This window comes from Neolamprologus brichardi, chromosome 2 (genome assembly GCF_056152115.1).
Source record: "Neolamprologus brichardi isolate AB-2024 chromosome 2, ASM5615211v1, whole genome shotgun sequence".
Lineage (NCBI taxonomy): Eukaryota > Metazoa > Chordata > Actinopteri > Cichliformes > Cichlidae > Neolamprologus > Neolamprologus brichardi.
Genome location: NC_142105.1, coordinates 28,164,829 through 28,181,254, shown reverse-complemented (window position 1 = coordinate 28,181,254; position 16,426 = coordinate 28,164,829). Strand labels below are relative to the sequence as shown.

Below are 16,426 nucleotides of genomic sequence, written 5' to 3'. Positions count from 1 at the left end.
GAGGAGGAGGTACAAAAAGGCTCCGCCGTCATTCAGTCTGTCGCACAGACCACACGCACCATAGTCAGCGGATCGTCAATATTTCAACTGAATGTAACAAATATTTCACTTTAAATGACTGGATCGGCATCACCTGTGTTTCACTTTATCTTCTCCTGAGCAGATTTTATTGAGCCGATTAGACGAAAAAAAAGAAAAGAAAAAGGTTTGCGGTTCTGTTTAATCTCCAAGAGAAGAGAGGAGATCATTATCGGGTTCTTTCTGCGCTTAGTGGATGAACTTCTGAGAGCGCACCGACGTGGATAAAAGGATTTGAGGAAAATGAGGAGATTCTGCGGAGGTAAGACCATGAATCTAAAACCTTTTATGGAGGGATGGGTGGAAAAAGAAAAACTTTGTTGCCAGACAGAGTAAAATTACAGTGGAATTAAGTGAAATTTTTTTTTTTTAAACATTTCTTTCTTTTACACTTAAACGTTTGCTTTATTATTTAATAATTTGTTTTGCCTTGCATCTTTAATCATTATTAAAAGTTGTGGCAAAAGCGCCGAGTTTGAATATTTTAGTGCGTAATCCCCGCAAATATGATCCTTTCCTGTGTAGCCTAAGGCTTTAACATGCGCACGTTTCTTCCACTTAAAACCAAACATCAAATTATCCCAAATATCAAAACAGTTTTTTTTATAATCCTGGAAAGAAATCCCTTAATTTTATTTTTTAATATTTATTTTTCTTGTTGTTATTTTAAATATAAAATGAGTTTAAAGGTTGTTGTGAGTCATCTCTTCACATTTGGAAATTACTGGTGAAGGAGCACACGTGGGTTTAGTGGTCCATCATCCAATTCTCTGAGGGTTATCAGAAAAAAAACAAACAAACAGAGTAAAAAAAAAATGGATGGAAATATGAATGGAGCGAAAATATAGGAATTGTAATTTTTGGGTAATTTGGTGTTAAATATCCATGTGAGAGGGATGGCAGGAAGAGAGTGTGGAAAAAAAGAGCGAGAAAGGCTGAAAAATGTCTGTGAGAGCGAAAGATGGATGGGGAGGGGTCTTATTCACAGTAAAAGGGAAAAAAATGACTGGGGTTGAGGGGGTCAGACGCAGCTAAAGCCCCTGTCTAGTTAACTGTCACTGATATGACAAAGTACATGATTCACGTTAGTCACACACACACACACACACACAGACACACACACACACAAACACACACACACACACACACACACACACACACACACACACACACAGACACACACACACACAAACACACACACACACACACACACACACTTTTCCCCTGGGACCACTGGTGCGGCTGCTGCTCCATGTCTAGGAGACGAAGGGAAAAGGAGAAGTGAAAGAAGAAGGAAAGATAAGCAGCTACTGAAGGATGGCCCATGACGAAATGATGCTCTGAGCAAAAAATATAAATAAGAAAAAAATCACCAGCTCTGCTGCTTTCTTCTTCATCCTCTTCCTCTGTCATCCTCCCCTCTCGCTCTCTGTCCCATCTTGAGTCTCACGTCAGGTATAGTGTAACTTTAGAAGGACAATAAACAGAAAGCTGACTACAGAACAAACTGATACTCGGAGCAAATAAATACACAGAAAGCTCAGCTGTCTTTGTCTCACACACACACACACACACTTTGGATTTATCTTGCACAGATGCATGATGCACAGATACACGCTTTTCCTCATCACTGTCTGACTTTTGCATACACACACGCAGACAAAGACTTTTATTGCACCGAGGCTTGAATTAGTGTCAATGTGTTTCAGATAAAAGCTTTAGTGTGTGCTGGACCCGTTAACTCCAAAATGCTGGTTAAAAAGGACAAAACAAAGTGAGGGTGAAAAGAAAGAGAGGTAGGGATAAATGGAGAGAGAGCAGAGGAGGTGGAAAACAGGATAAAGTGAGCCTTTCACATCTTTTTATTCGCTGCAGCGCCATCCCCAATTCTTCACGGTATACGTGAACGTCAGGAGGATGTGTGTGGAGGGGGAGAGAGACAGATAAAAGTAAATAGAGAAGGAGAGAGGGAGAAGGAGGAACTGGCGGTAGAGGGGTTAATGCAGTGCAGATTGACAGAAGTTAGCAGCACCCAGAGGGAAAGAGAGCGGAGAGAGAAGGGGGGGGACTGATATAAAATGAGTCGGTCACGCTTTGAACAGTTACACATGCTGTTTACATTTTTCCCAAATTAACATGGCCCCTCGCTTCACAAAACTCTCCCTCACCGGCTCCCTCGTGCTCCCCTCCACCGACCCCTTTTCCTCTTCCTCCTCTTCTTTCCCTCCGTCTATCCTTCAAGGCTCCAAAATATCTTCCTCACTTCCAGATCAAGACTTAAAAAAAAATTGCAGTAAAACAAACAAACAAACAAACAAAAATCTCTTTTATATCCTATCAAAGTAACCAAACGCCAAGTTTTAGTGTATGTGTAGCCAGTATTTTAAAGTTACAGCGGTTCTTTTAGGTTTTTGTCACATTGAGCGACTATTTAACAATGCGTCGTATAAGAGAAACGCATAAACACTTCAGCTGGAGTGAGTAATGCGCAAGGGAAGCCGAAGAATGAATATAACTGAGTAAAAGGTTCTTGACAAAGTGGCGTAAATTGGTGAATTTACACAGGCGCATACACACAGACACAAAAAACCCAGATGATACAAGAGTCAAACTGCTCAGAGCACAAGCGATAATGATAAGGACCCGTATTCCACCAGCACATGGGTGTTTCTTTAAAGAGAATCGGTGTATGAATCTAAAAGATAATATATAGGGACAGCTGTCCAATGGATAAATTAAAAGGTTGACCCTAAGCTGACCTTAAGGGTATAGAAAGTGTATAGAGGCACTTTCAGGAGGTCTGGAGCTATTACATATTTACATTATCGACAGTTGTGCCTTTTAATCTGTTAGTTATCTTCCGAAAGACGAAGGTAAGGACTGTAAATCCCTTGTTTTGCCGCTATTATTTTCCCTCTCCTGTGAGATGATAAAAAGCGGTGAAGCTGAAGAATTTAAGAAGCTGGAAGTACAGAATATTTTGCATTTTTTCCTTTGTATTGCCAATCCTTTTATACTCTTCAGTGCTACCTCGTATTTCGATAAACAGCTCCGTATTTTCCACCTCTGCTCTTCGGCTTTCCATCAAGGCCGTAGAGGAGCAGGGGAGTCTCGATTCGGCAGCGGATTCTCGTCTGATTCTGTTTACGGGGTGTTTTTCTAAGCAAAATCTGTGAGTTCGGGGATGGCAAGTGGTGGGGGTTCGAGGTAAATTAAAAACTGAAGGTCTGACAAAAAAAGAGGGAGGGAATGAGAGATGTTGATGGAGGGAACGAGTGGAGCCAATTAGTGAAAGGAAGAGAAGGGAAAGGTAATTAGGGATAGAAAGGAAGGAGACTTTAAAATGGAAGTTTGATGTTTCAGAGAGATTTAAGGAGAGAGTGGTGGAGATGAAGCGACAAAGAAATTGAAACCAAACATGGCGATAAAGCGTGGAGCCACTGGAATCCAGTGATTTAAAAAAAAATAGGAGGGGGTAGATTGGCTTATAAGGAGAAGAGGGAGACAGACAATGAGGCGAGAAGCGCAGCCGAGCAGAAGATGTTGAGTTTACAACTTGCGAGAAATGGTTGCAAAGAGAGATTCTGGGCATGAACATGATTTTTATTGGATTTTTTTAATGTGTGCTTTCTTTTGCCTTTGTTTTGGGGGTCATTGATGTTGTTTGGCAACCCCAGAGTGTGTCCAGTGCCAAGAGGATCAATTTGAAATTCACCATGAACAAACTCCAGAGGAAGGAATCTCATGAGGGAAGGGATGGGAAAAGTTTGCACATGTGTGTGTGTGCTTGACTATGAAAAGGTTTGTTTATATGTATTTCTCCGTATAACGCCTGTGCATGCACGGATCTACACTCCAGTGTGCAGTCTTTATACATGTGTGTGTGTGTGTTGAGTTAGTGAAGGAATGCACATTTGATTGAGTGCAGACTGCACATAAATCTGGCCTTTAACTGTACACAGATAGACAAAACTGACCCCAACCCCAGAATGTCAACCTTCTGTCCATCTGGCCTGTGTCCCCCCCATCCTTTATATCAGTAAGGCGATGCATGGCTTTCCCCCTGGCATCCACTGGTGTGTTTATGTTTTTTTGTATATGTTATGGCTGAGGACAAAATTGCCACCAGGTACAGTGCAGCCGAATAGTTTAAAACAATGGAAAAAGCAAACAGCTCCTCTGATTTTTGGCTCGGATGCTTCCTTTCTGTCATCAGAGCCACATTGAGGCTCCAGCTCAGCCTCTGCCACGTTAGCTGGAAGACAACAAACGTACAAGACAGGGCAGAGGATCCGTTTTTCATTTAGTGGCTCCAGGATGTGGATTTCAGCGAGCACATATCGATAATTTTTGAACTTGTTGATGTTGGCAGTGACGCCCACGCTCACAGTGTCTGATGAGGGCCGTAACACTGAGCTGGAGCTTGAATTTGTTCTGCATTCATATAATGTCGGCAGGCTGGGATGGACAGGAAACGCTGGGGGCGGCTGCGGCTCAGGAGGTAGAGCCGGTCGTCCTAATAAGAAGGGAAAGAAGCGTTCCTTGGGAAAGACACCCATCCCCAATTTGATGCATCCATCTGTGTGTGAGCTCGACGAAGTGCTTAAAGTTAATAAAGTGTATGAATGGGTGAATGTGGCTTTTAGTATAAACGCGCATAGAAGAGGTCAGTAAGGCTAGAATAGCTTTTACTATTTGTTCCATTTTTGCAGTGTTATTTTATTATGTTTTTGTGGTGATATTATTTGTAGTGCTGTCCTAACAAATGGAAACAGTATGATTTTAGTTTACTTTTGCTTAATTAATTCTATTAGTGTTCGTATTAGGATTATTTAGAAGTCCCTGCCAATGGAGGAATTACATCTAAGCAATTGTTCCCAGATGTTAGCTGACTATGTTGTTGTTGTTTTTTTGAGCTGTCAAAAGTTTCTGATATCTCTGACTCAGAATCACAATCATCGGCTCACATGAATAGTATTTGCAGGGTCTGCTGCCTGGTCTGATCATGACGTGAGTCCGGTCATTTGAGCAAATATTGAACAGATTATATCTGGATATCTTTCTTAAAGTCTGGAGAGCAAAAAAGCATACTAAAAATCAGTCACGGAGCTGAAATATAACCTCAATATTCCAATCACGGATTGCAGCAAAGTGGAAAATATCTGGAAACATCAGTTATTTCTGTCCCTAGTGATGTTTGATATTGTCCTCTGGTGGAGTAGAGGAATTCTTCACAGCGACTAGATACAAATAATGTGTGACGAGTGAGGGAATTAGCAACCATCTCTGGATTTTGGTTCAGGAAAACATGGCTTGGGTTTGCAAAAGGTTAAATCTTGTACTGTACACACAGCACTTATATGTATGTTTGCACATGACAACAGCCGATCCTATCCAATCAGCATCACACAGGAAATAATAAACATCATGAATCTAGAGCTGATTTACAACATCTTCTATGTACTTAGGTTTCATCTCTGTTTCAAACCTCTTTCAAGTGGTTAGAGCGATGGAGGGCAACCTTTTTTGGCACCCGAGTGAGTTTTTCCTGGACCAGACCGGAGAGATTTGCTTGCACATGGTTTTCCCACAATACCAAATTCTGTTTAAGTGCTTGTTTAAAACCTCAAATGGTGATGCATGCTGGGAAAGATGAAATACCAGTCCTCTCAGATGGAAGCGACACAACACCCACAAACACTGGGTCACTGGTTTACCAAAACAGCGTCTGGAGTGTAAAATGTCAAATGTCCTTTTATCCTTGAACACATCCTTGCGCCCTAACATTCAACTCTGAACCCTGACCCCGTGTTGGTGTTTAATTCTGAACTATCTGGAGCGCACAAACTCTGCTGCCAGAACCTCACGTTCAGCTCTGCTCTGCAGATGGCAACCAGACTCCAGAGTGCCAGAACTGACTTTACACCGGCGAACAAACTGAAGATAAAAATATGATCTGTTGCAAATAAAGGAGCCCCCCCGCCCCAACCCACCTCACCCCATGTGTGCATATGTGTAACTCTAATAGGTACACGTGTGTAGACTCACACAAACAACTGCGTGGAAGCAGGTCACGGTCGGCCGTTGTAGGGAACTCCTGTGTTGCTGTAATGCAATCCTCCCATGGAGAATGTTCTGGTTTCAACCCTGCCCTGCGGAGTGTGCTTCCACTGCCAGGTACACAGACACAGCCCCAAGCCTACAGGGCTCGCCTTGAAGTCAGGCTATATGCCGACTATACTGCCGTTACTCAATCTAATATTATATAACGACAACATGGCTTTCGGTTTGAGTTATCTGAGTTTACTTGTACAAAAGAGCGGTTGTTTTTAGCGGCAGCAGAGGCCGCTTAAAGACATGTCAGTGCTCAATCAAAACAACAAGAGCCTTTCACGTCTGGCAATCATCTCCAAGCATGTGGCTGCAGACAAAAGGAAACGGTTTGGAACAGTTTGGGTTGATTTTTGCTAAGAAGATTTTTCCTCCTTCATCCCAGACTCCTTTTTTCGGTACCTGTTTATTCCCTTTGAAAATGACCCCTCACTGCACACTGTGAGCCCTTGTTTTCTTCAAGCTTGTTTACTTCAAGAGTCAACGATGTTGTGTTGGTTTCGGGGCGTTTTGATGCTAATGGGGGATGTTCAGTGGGAGGATTCAGCTGCTTGATGAGCTCCAAATGTTTAGCCGTTGCTGAAAGATGCTTAGTGCCTCTGACAGGTGACGAGGAGTGAGGAGGAGGCTGGGCTGAGAGGGGTTGCCCTGGATGACTAACTTCAAGGTGTGTGTGGGAGTTGCCACGGGCTCAGAAAATAGTCTGGGAAAATGCCTTGATGTAGTCGGCAACTTGGGGGTCAACAGGTAGGGGAAGAGTCACCTGGTGTCAAAGAGTCTTGTTTAATCAAGCAGTTAAGGCGTTGTTTGCTTAGATTTTGCCCTGTCACTCAAAGCATGACACACATTTTTAATCCTGTTTTAATTTGAAACTGTCTGTCATCTGCTATTAAGTGAGGCTATAATAGAAGCAGTTGCCATGTCACAGTGCTTTTTTAAAAATGAATCAAATGAAGTAACATAGTTAAACCTACTTGTTGCTGTATTCTTGTGGTTTGTTTTTGTTTCCGATTTTTGGGTGAGTCATAACTAATCACTTACTTAATATAGAGAGCTAAATCTCTTCCTCAGTGCAGTTATTTCTGGGACGCTTTTGCATATCACTCAGTTTCAACCCAACCCTGTGTGGGAGTGCATACTGATATGGCAAATATGGTGAGTCAGAGAAGGAAAAAAAAGGTGTTGACTATTTAAAACAGAAATCATTTATTTATTTATTCTATTTTATTTATACCCAAGTGAACGCTAGGGTTAAATGTTCTGCAGGGTGTTGAAGCAATTCCCTCAAGTCTCAAGTCTCATATTAGTCCTGTGGGGCCCCCGTAGTTAAATATCAAAGGGAGAGAGAAAAGGGAAATTGAGGAGCAGGCGAGCTAATCGGGGTTAATTGTCTGCTGTTATTCCGACCTGAGGCATGCGAGAGATAAGATCGCTGAGAGGAGAAAATGAGGATAAAGGTATGACAGGGAAGATAGGAACGCTGGAGAAGAGTGTGACTAATCTGGAAGCAGAAAGGGATTGCACTGGTCAAACAACAGGAGGCTTGAGGTGTGTCTAAGACAGAGGAGATTGAGCATAAGAGAGAAAGCGGACGCACACACACACACACACATTGTGCGATGCATATTTCACACCTGTTGAGCAGCAGCATGGTTTGCCCATAATTACAAGCATGAATCATGGCCTGCCGTCTGGGTGTCAGGAGGATGGAGGGGGGGACGGAGAGGATGATGGAGAGCAGAAATGAAAAGAGGAAATGTTTGCAGGGCTCCAATGAGAGGCTGAAGCAGTGCTGAGAGAGTGAGTTAGCGAGCAAAGGGAGAAAGTGTGAGTGTCCAGAGAGAGAGCGCATGGGACAAAGAGAAGTGGACGTACATGAAGTTCCTTAATGTTGAAAATCACCTTTCAGCTCCAATTTTCCAATTTTCTCAGTTTGAAACCAGAGACAGGGGCACTGAAAGGTTTCCGCTCTTACAAACACACTGCCGCCCCCTCTCTCTCTCTCTCACACACACACACACAATCATTGTATACACTCTCAGCAATGCGAATTTAATCCACATATATAATAGAATACAAACATTCTCACAAACACTCACACAGTAACATGAAACACCTACACAAACACTCCGAAACCTAAACAAGAAGTTCACAGCAAACATACAACCCATACAAACACATTAATGTTTGTGATTGTAAAGAAAGCCACATGCCTTTGTTTTCGGGGTTATCGGTCAGGAATGAACGCGTGTGTGCGAGAGCGTGTGCACGTTCAGGCGACTGCTGTCCTGACACACTGCTGCATTGAACATAGGAGCCATTTGTCTGACTGTCTGAAGCTATTAAAGAAGGTTTTATTTGAAGCCAGAGTAAACCTCCGACAGCCAGAAACCTCTAAAATTAGATTGGAAACAGAAAAAGCTTTATTGGCAGTGTCAGATGACTCTGACATGGCAAAATGTAAACAGACAAGGCCATCGTCATAGAGACAAAGAAATAAACTGGAATATTGTAAAAAAAATTTCTATAAACAGTGTGATGCGACTGGAAAAAAGCTAGGAAACTGTTGCTGTAGGTGATTTTCTTTTTTTTTTTTTTTCTTTTTTTTTTTTGCTTGTTGAGCTCCCAATCATCAAAATTCATTTAAAAACTCATCATCCAAGTTAAATAATGATAACACGTCTGAGAAAATAAATTTCACCTCTCTGTTTTTACGGCAAATACCTCTACAGCGTGCGCTATTTAACGCTCGGACACCCAAGACGTGAATGTCATTAAAGACACATCTCACAGTGTTTTCTTTGTTTCTCCATAGTCGAGCACCAGCTCGTCTTGCTATTGGCCGCTGCCATGGCCACCGCCGTGGATGCTCTCCACAACCTGGCCAGCGAGAGGAGTTCGATACAGAGCACCTACGAGCTCACCAAGTACCTGGAGTATCAGCTGAAAGAGATCAAAGACGTATATGTGAGTAGTTTTGTGATATGTTCAGTCTTTTACCAAAATGTGTTCATCAGAGAGACAAAAAGTAAATAATTTCCAAATAGGAATGCATACGCATGAAATACACAGGAATAAATGAAAATGCTTAAGCAAAATAGCTCAAAACTCACAAATGCACGATTTATCATAAGAATGTATTTAACAGTGACGATGAATATGATCCCTCACAACAATGAAAACAATAGACAGTTAGTGAACATCTAGCAGATAAAGAGCCACATATCTGTTATGGTTCCTTATGAAATTATGGTGAAATTACATGTCATCAAACAGGCACTTTAGTCATTTGCAGTAACTTGCTGGTAGTTAATGTTCATATTCACACTGTGGATGTTTGTGTAGTTAACAACTGAAACTACACACAATTTTGGGTCTGCATTTATTTACTCAGCAGAGCTTTGGTGACTTTTACATGTGATGTGCCTCATCACTTGGACATCCCCCTCTATAACGTCACCTGTGGTAATGGGACTAAAAACACCTAAATTCAAAGATTAGCTGTGGCTAAATGCTTTTGCCCACAGAGTGTATAAGGCAAGGACTAGTTCCCAAAGGGAAGCCTGATGGATGTTATATAGATAGCCACAGATGGCATTTCTCCACTTTCCCATGAATAAAGGAGTATTTCTTTTCTTATACTTGTAAACAAGTACAGCTCTTTGCAATAAATTAAACTGATTGACATTTAGCTGACATGTGGCTTTTTTGTGATATATTATAATGCCTTTCTCTCAGCAAAATAATTAATGAAGTAGCTTTTTCTTTTTACCAGTTTCTCCCTCGGGTGATTTTGCTAGCTGAGCTGCTCCCTGTGTGAATTAAATTTTTGGTTTGTAAACCACTTCAAAGTAACTTTCCCAACACTGCCAGGCCAAAGATAAGAAAAATAATAAACGTAACAGATAATGAGAACTGGGAACAGTAGCTTATTTTGAGTTTAGTTTTAAAATGGCTACAGTTGGGGTATATCTAAGCTCCGTGGGGAGCTGATTCCAGCTGTGGGCAGCAGGATGGCTAAAAGCCATTTCACCATGTTTGGTTTGAGTTGACCAATCCCTGCAGACTTGAGAGACCGTGCAGGCTTGTCCTCAGTAAACATATTTGTGATATTTTTTGGACAACACATTGGGACTTAAGGTGAATTCTATATTTAATTGACAAAGAGTGCAAGGATACAAGAAACTAGAGTTATGTGTGATCTTGTTGGTGTATCTCTGTTACATTTTGAAGACTGTCTAACATATACTACAGCAGTACACCTGACAAGAAATCAGGAGCTTTAATGCATCTCCCTCCTTTTTATTGCCAAACATAATTACCTCTGTCTTTATGTAGTTGAAGGATGTTTTATTGCATTCAGTTGTTTACCTTCTCGTGGTACGTGGCACGTTTGTGTGACTAGTCATATGGTGACTTGAAGCAACCCTGTTGGACTCTATACATCATGGAGACCCCTTCATATTCATCATTATTAATACTAACTCTATACCCTGCTTTTTAAATATGATCTTGACTAACTAAAGAACACTCCGGAAAGCACTTCCCACTACTTCTGTCTATCTAGATGTAATTCCCGATGAACAGCATCAGATCCAAAAATAAGATCTAAGTAAAGCCATGGTGATCTGTCCAGGGTGTACCCCTCCTCTCGCCCTATGGTAGCTGGGACAGGCTTCCCCCCACCCTGACCCTGAAAAGCATAAGCAGAAGAGAATAGATGGATGGTATAGGCAGATAGTAGTGCAGGCAGATGTGGCTGAGGAGGCAGAACGGGTTGTCTACTCATTGGAGGCTTAGTGGTTCAATCCCCAATTCAATTCTGCATATTGAAGTACTCTTGAATTTGTAAAAACACTTCTTTACTTGTTTTCTGGCTCCTGAACGCTTACAGGACTGCAGCTGAAAGTCAAAAACTGTCTTGCATTATGTAGAAACACCTTAATTTAAGCAAGATGTTACTATAAAAAGGTTTGGGTATTTATATTAAACAATGAGGCAGTGATGCTGATAAGTCTATTAACTTGCATTGGGTGAATTTTACCAGCTTTCCTTTCTGGCTTTAAATGGGCTGCAATTATATCACACTTCTCCGACCCTAATGACCGCTTGAAGCACTAGAGTGTATTAAGAACAGTGCTTTTTAATTCTACAGTGCTTTTAATATTATAGTTTTGTATTCATTGGTAGAATATGTCATTCTGCTGTAACTTTGTCTGTTTGTCACTGGACATGTGCCGCAGATAATGCCTCTCATATGCGAACAGGCTCATGAAGAACCATTTAGCAGAAAACCTCCCACATTTGAAGGAACACAACCAAAAATAAATAAATTCATGCTGGTTGTTTTTTTGCATGTTACTTGCTGAGATCTGGGACTTTGTCAAGACAAGAAACAGAAACTGCTATTTCAGATCAGACAGGTTTTTACTCAAACCCTCCGGTTAGCCGAACTATTTGGAAACTAATTTGGAGGAGAAAACAAAGCCAAACTGCGAAATAATTGTCAGTCATCACAGTTTAGTGGGTGACTTTCCCGCTCAGCCTTTATACAGTGTATTTGCATAAACTGTGCACTGTTTTTCTGTGTAGCACCATGCTATTCGCCTTCCTTTTAGTTAAAAAGGAGGCCCCCTAAAGCACTCAAATAGAGTGGCTCTTGACTTTTTTTCCTCACCCTGACAAGTTTAGCTTTATAGCAGTGAAGATATTGAAATTGTTATGATGAATGATTGCCCAATTTTTAATAAACTATAATAAATCTTCTCCTTTCCTCTTCTCATTTGTCCTCCAGCTGACCTATCTTGGCCCTCCATTTAATGACAAAGACTTCTCCCCTCCGCGGCCCAACAGCACAGCTCTGACACTGCCGAGTGCTGCCACTCGAGTGGACCAGTGGCACCGCCTGGAGAACAAAGCACGACTGGCCCAGAACCAAAAGGCCTACTCTGTCCTTCTAGGAGCTGTCAGGGAGCTGGCCCGCTCAACCCTCTGCCCCTCACTCAAGACCTCCCTCCTGCACTTCTGCATGGGTCTGGATGGACTTCTGGGTTCAATATCTGCACTGATGACCGCGCTCGGTGACACAAATCCTACACAAACTCCAAACATGAGAGGTAACGCTGGTGAGCTGCAGTATTTGCAGACGGGGACAGGAGGTGGCCGACCAGCTCCGCTCATGAGCCAGAACCTGTACAGATCGAGAGCCGGATCTAGATCGGTGTCTGGTCAGCGTAGTGGCCAAAGAAGAAGCGGGGCAAAGTTAGTCAGAGGAGTTAAGGAAGATGGTGTCACTAAGGAGCTGACAGAAAAAAGAAGAGGAAAAGAGGCAAGGAGAGCAGAGGCAGCCAGAGGAAGGAGTAGCGGATCGAGGGAGAGGGCAAGGGGAGAAAGACGGAGAAGAGAGAAGAGGGAAGAGCCAGAGAGAGGAAATTGGGCAGCCAGTGCAAAAAACGCAGCAGGAAAGGAGGAAGAGGAGAGATGGGTGAGGAGGAGAAGGCTGTTAAGTATCGCTGAGGATGGAGAGGAACAGGAGAGGCAGTTCGAACCCGGGGTTGAAGTGTCATATGTGGACACAAAAGGCTTGGGCTCTCTTCAACAACAAACAGAAAACCAACAAGGAACCAACGACCATCAATACAGCTACAATCTGAACGCACATCATCCAGACACGCTCAGAGCGGAGGATGGATTCATTCTAGAGGGGAGCAGAGGGTCAGAGGAAGAGGAGGACAAGCAAGCATACGCAGGTGCTACCTCCTCTTCCTCCAGTGGATATCTGAAGCAGCGTCGGTCTCCTCGCTCCCTCCTCTCCCCGACTCTCGAACCTCCTCTGTCCACACTCTCCCTCCTCTACCAATTCGGAGCAGGCAAGGAGCACACCCTCCTCCCCCAGCCTGTCCCTCTATCTTTACAAAGGGGCACCTCCCTACTCTCACCTCCGTTGAATCCGCTCTTCACCTCCACCTCCTCTTCCTCCCCCTCATCTTCCCTGCTGCCGGCACGGACGACAATGAACGACTTTACCAGGAAGGTGGAGGGTTTCTGGATACTGCGAGAGCTTCAGAGCTGGCTGTGGCGATCGGCGAAGGACTTTAACTGCCTCAAGAAGAAGCTCCGAGGCTGAGGCACTGATAAGACTTACAAGCACGCTCACAAACACACACAGACACACAAAAGTGCAGTATATCGGCAATTATTTGCACAAAATCTGAGTGGAATCAAACTGACGGATTTAACAGACAAAAGCACATAAGCACATGCATTCATACCGTACTGGAATAAGTGAATGAAGGACTGTTTGGCAGGTCACCAGAAGTGCTAATGGAATATAAGACACACAAAGCCAACACATTACCAGCACTGTCACCCGCCTAATGCACATAGCTGCTCATTGAGCGAGACACACTGAGGCTGGGCTGAGTTACCGGACTTCACGGCTCATAGATCAACAGAAATACCACTGTAGGTGGTTAGACACACACATGCAGACGAGGGCAGACTGAGTGACAGGCGGCGAGACAGACAGTGCCTCCATTGAGTGAAAACTGATTCAGTGACCCCCAGATGTGTGAATCAGCAAACATTCATTTTCTCTAAAGGAAGAAGGGAAAAATTCTGAATGGGCAAAAGACAAAAGGGGAGGAAAAATGTCCGGAGGGAGGATGGGGGCGCAGAGGAGGAGAGAAAGAGGCAGAAAAGGAGAGGAAGCTGAGTCAGGGTGATGACTCTGGAAATAACCAGCAGAGCGGTACTGCTGCGTAATCACAAGTCAACCGGTCAGTTACAGTAACCCTACAAGAGCGCTACACATACTGCCCGGACACATACGCACACACACGCTAATTATTGTGGTGTTTCCTGCCTTAACACACCATTCACTTTTATCCCATCAATTCAGCTCTTCACATATTTCACTTCACAGCAAGAGATGTTAATAACATTTGAGACAAAGCAAAGAAATACTTCCGCACTACACTGCAGTGGAAAATATACTGTGTTGCTTCCTTACAGGAAGCTTGATGAGAACATCTAAACCACTGTCAGATTTGTACAATAATATGATTCTAGAGCCAGCCTTCAGTCAGCTTTCTCAAGCATAAAAACAGGGTAAAGAAATCTACTAACCTGCAACTCTAAGGCTCACATTTGAATACACATTTTTAATGTCTATTTTTTTAAGCCCAGGTAAATATGTAAAATCACCAAGTTGCAAACCAGCAAAGCCTGCAGGTGGTCACAGAGTCTTGAATAAAATGTTGCATAACTTCAGCATCCATGTAATGCCACAAATTGTAATTTGTATATGTATTTTATATCAAACGAGACTTAATTTAGTGTCAACATTTTGTCCCTGTTCTCAACTTTCATTTATGCTTCTAATGTCTTGTGCCATAGCTATAGCAACTGATTGTGCTTTCTCAAACGCAAACAGAAAAAGACTTAAAAGTGGACCCATTATGCTTGTCTTTATTTTATTTTATTTATTTTCATACATGGATGTCTGTGCAAAAGTCTTGCACCACCCCTTACTTCTTTATATTTTGCTTCCAAGAACGCAGCTTTTGTGATTTTTATAGTGGTCTCAAGCTTCCTGGCTTTTTAAAGGTCTTTCAGATTTTTCCTTTGCACATTGGAAGAAACTGAAGAAGTGGAGGATAAAAAAGTGGTGGAAAGGCTAAAAACTAGAAGATAAACAGTATTTGAAAGTCATGCCCTTAAGAAATAGATGAAATGAAGCAAAGAGACGACACAGGACCTGAGGGCTGCATCTAAAAAAACGTGAAACACTATCATGGATTGGCCTCCTCAGAGCCTGGACCTCAACATTACTGAAGCAGTGTGGGATCATCTTGACAGAGAACAGAACAAAAGTCAACCATGAATGTCCTTCAAGAAGCCTGGAGAACTATTCCTAAAGACAACTTAAAGAAATGACAAGAAAGCTTGTCAACAGAGTTCAGGCTGTGTGGAAAAACAAGGGCTGTCACACCAAGCTAGAAAAGTATATAAAGAAATGAGGGGCGGCTCAAAACCTTTGCACATTACTGTACAGTTTTAGCCTTTTGTTTTCCTGTGATGTCATTGACGGCAGATATTCCTGTTCTGTTCAAACCTTCCATTTGCAAAAGGCATCCAATCAGAAGAAAATGGGCTTACAAAGGAAAGGAGCTAAAACAGCTGGCTTCAAGCTGCAGAGTCCAAATAAAATATGTACTTTTAAATGAGCATAATAGGTCCACTTTTTGGGTATCTGAGCTACAGATACAGGATTTTTGGAGATATGGGCTTGGTTGTGTCTCTGCTACAAATTTCTGGTGACTGATTGTAGTGACAACATTGTGAAGCAAGTTGGAAAACTGCTCTGTAATCTCATTTTCAGTGCCAAAATGCTGAACTTTTTTTCCCCTTAAACTAACTTTACATTCCTAAATACCAAAAAAGCAGACGTGGAGGTTAACAGATGGCTTTTTCTTCCCAGAATAAATGTTATGTGTTTGCAATGTGCCTTAGATGATATGGCTAAAGGTTATGGATCATATCTATACTATTTATTGAACAAGATGTTTATTTATTTTTCTCCAGTGTGAAAATACTGTGTTGTAACTTGAGAGAGAATAAATACTAGCTTTTGTACAGAGCGCAGTGTTATTGGTCATTTGGGAGCCCGTTGGGAGAAGAGAATAAAGAAATGCATATGGGATTTTTGTTTGCAATGGTTTCAGTTTTATAGGGATGGTTTCGGGTGATTGGCACAAGGGGAGAGGAGTTTGGGGTCAGGGCGTTCCCTGAAAAACAAAGGCCGGCTCACATTCGTCGCAAAAAAAAGAAGAAGGAAGGAGTGAGAGAGGCAATGTATGAGAGTTTTTATTTGTCTGTCCGGGTGAAAATTTACGATCGTTTCCCGTTTTGCTTTCATCTCTCTCTTCCCACCTCCTTCTTTGATTTTTCCTTCTCATTACACTATCTCACGAAGCTCGTCTTCCCTCCAGAACAGCCCCTGACCTATGACACTGACTGATTTACATGAGCACAGGTACAAACACTACCCATAATCCAACCAGGGTCTCTTGTTGTGTCTGTGTTTGCCCCGTCTCTGTCACCAACTTTGCCTCTTATGTTTTTTTGGTTTGTTTTGTTTTTCGCATGGCCATTGTCTGCTGCCCACAGTCTTTCAGCCTTTTATTGCTTCTTCACCTGTTATCTTCTTTTTTTTGTTTGGCCTTATTGCTCTCAA

The 16,426-nt window shown here is 42.4% G+C and overlaps 1 protein-coding gene across 1 annotated transcript; it reads left to right on the top strand.

The window, feature by feature from the left end:
* Positions 1–11: 11 nt before the first annotated feature.
* clcf1 (cardiotrophin-like cytokine factor 1) lies at positions 12–15,587 on the top strand. The gene is made up of 3 exons (XM_006781982.3): positions 12–340; positions 9,005–9,156; positions 11,984–15,587. Exons 1-3 carry the CDS (start codon positions 322–324, stop codon positions 13,313–13,315), a joined length of 1,503 nt encoding a protein of 500 aa, XP_006782045.3. The 5' UTR covers positions 12–321; the 3' UTR covers positions 13,316–15,587.
* The last annotated feature ends 839 nt before the right edge of the window (positions 15,588–16,426 follow it).

Excerpts from the sequence above, each read along its gene's own strand:
- clcf1 (XM_006781982.3), top strand. Across the intron at positions 9,157-11,983 it reads AAGAGATCAAAGACGTATAT|CTGACCTATCTTGGCCCTCC; the intron begins GTGAGTAGTTTT and ends TTTGTCCTCCAG.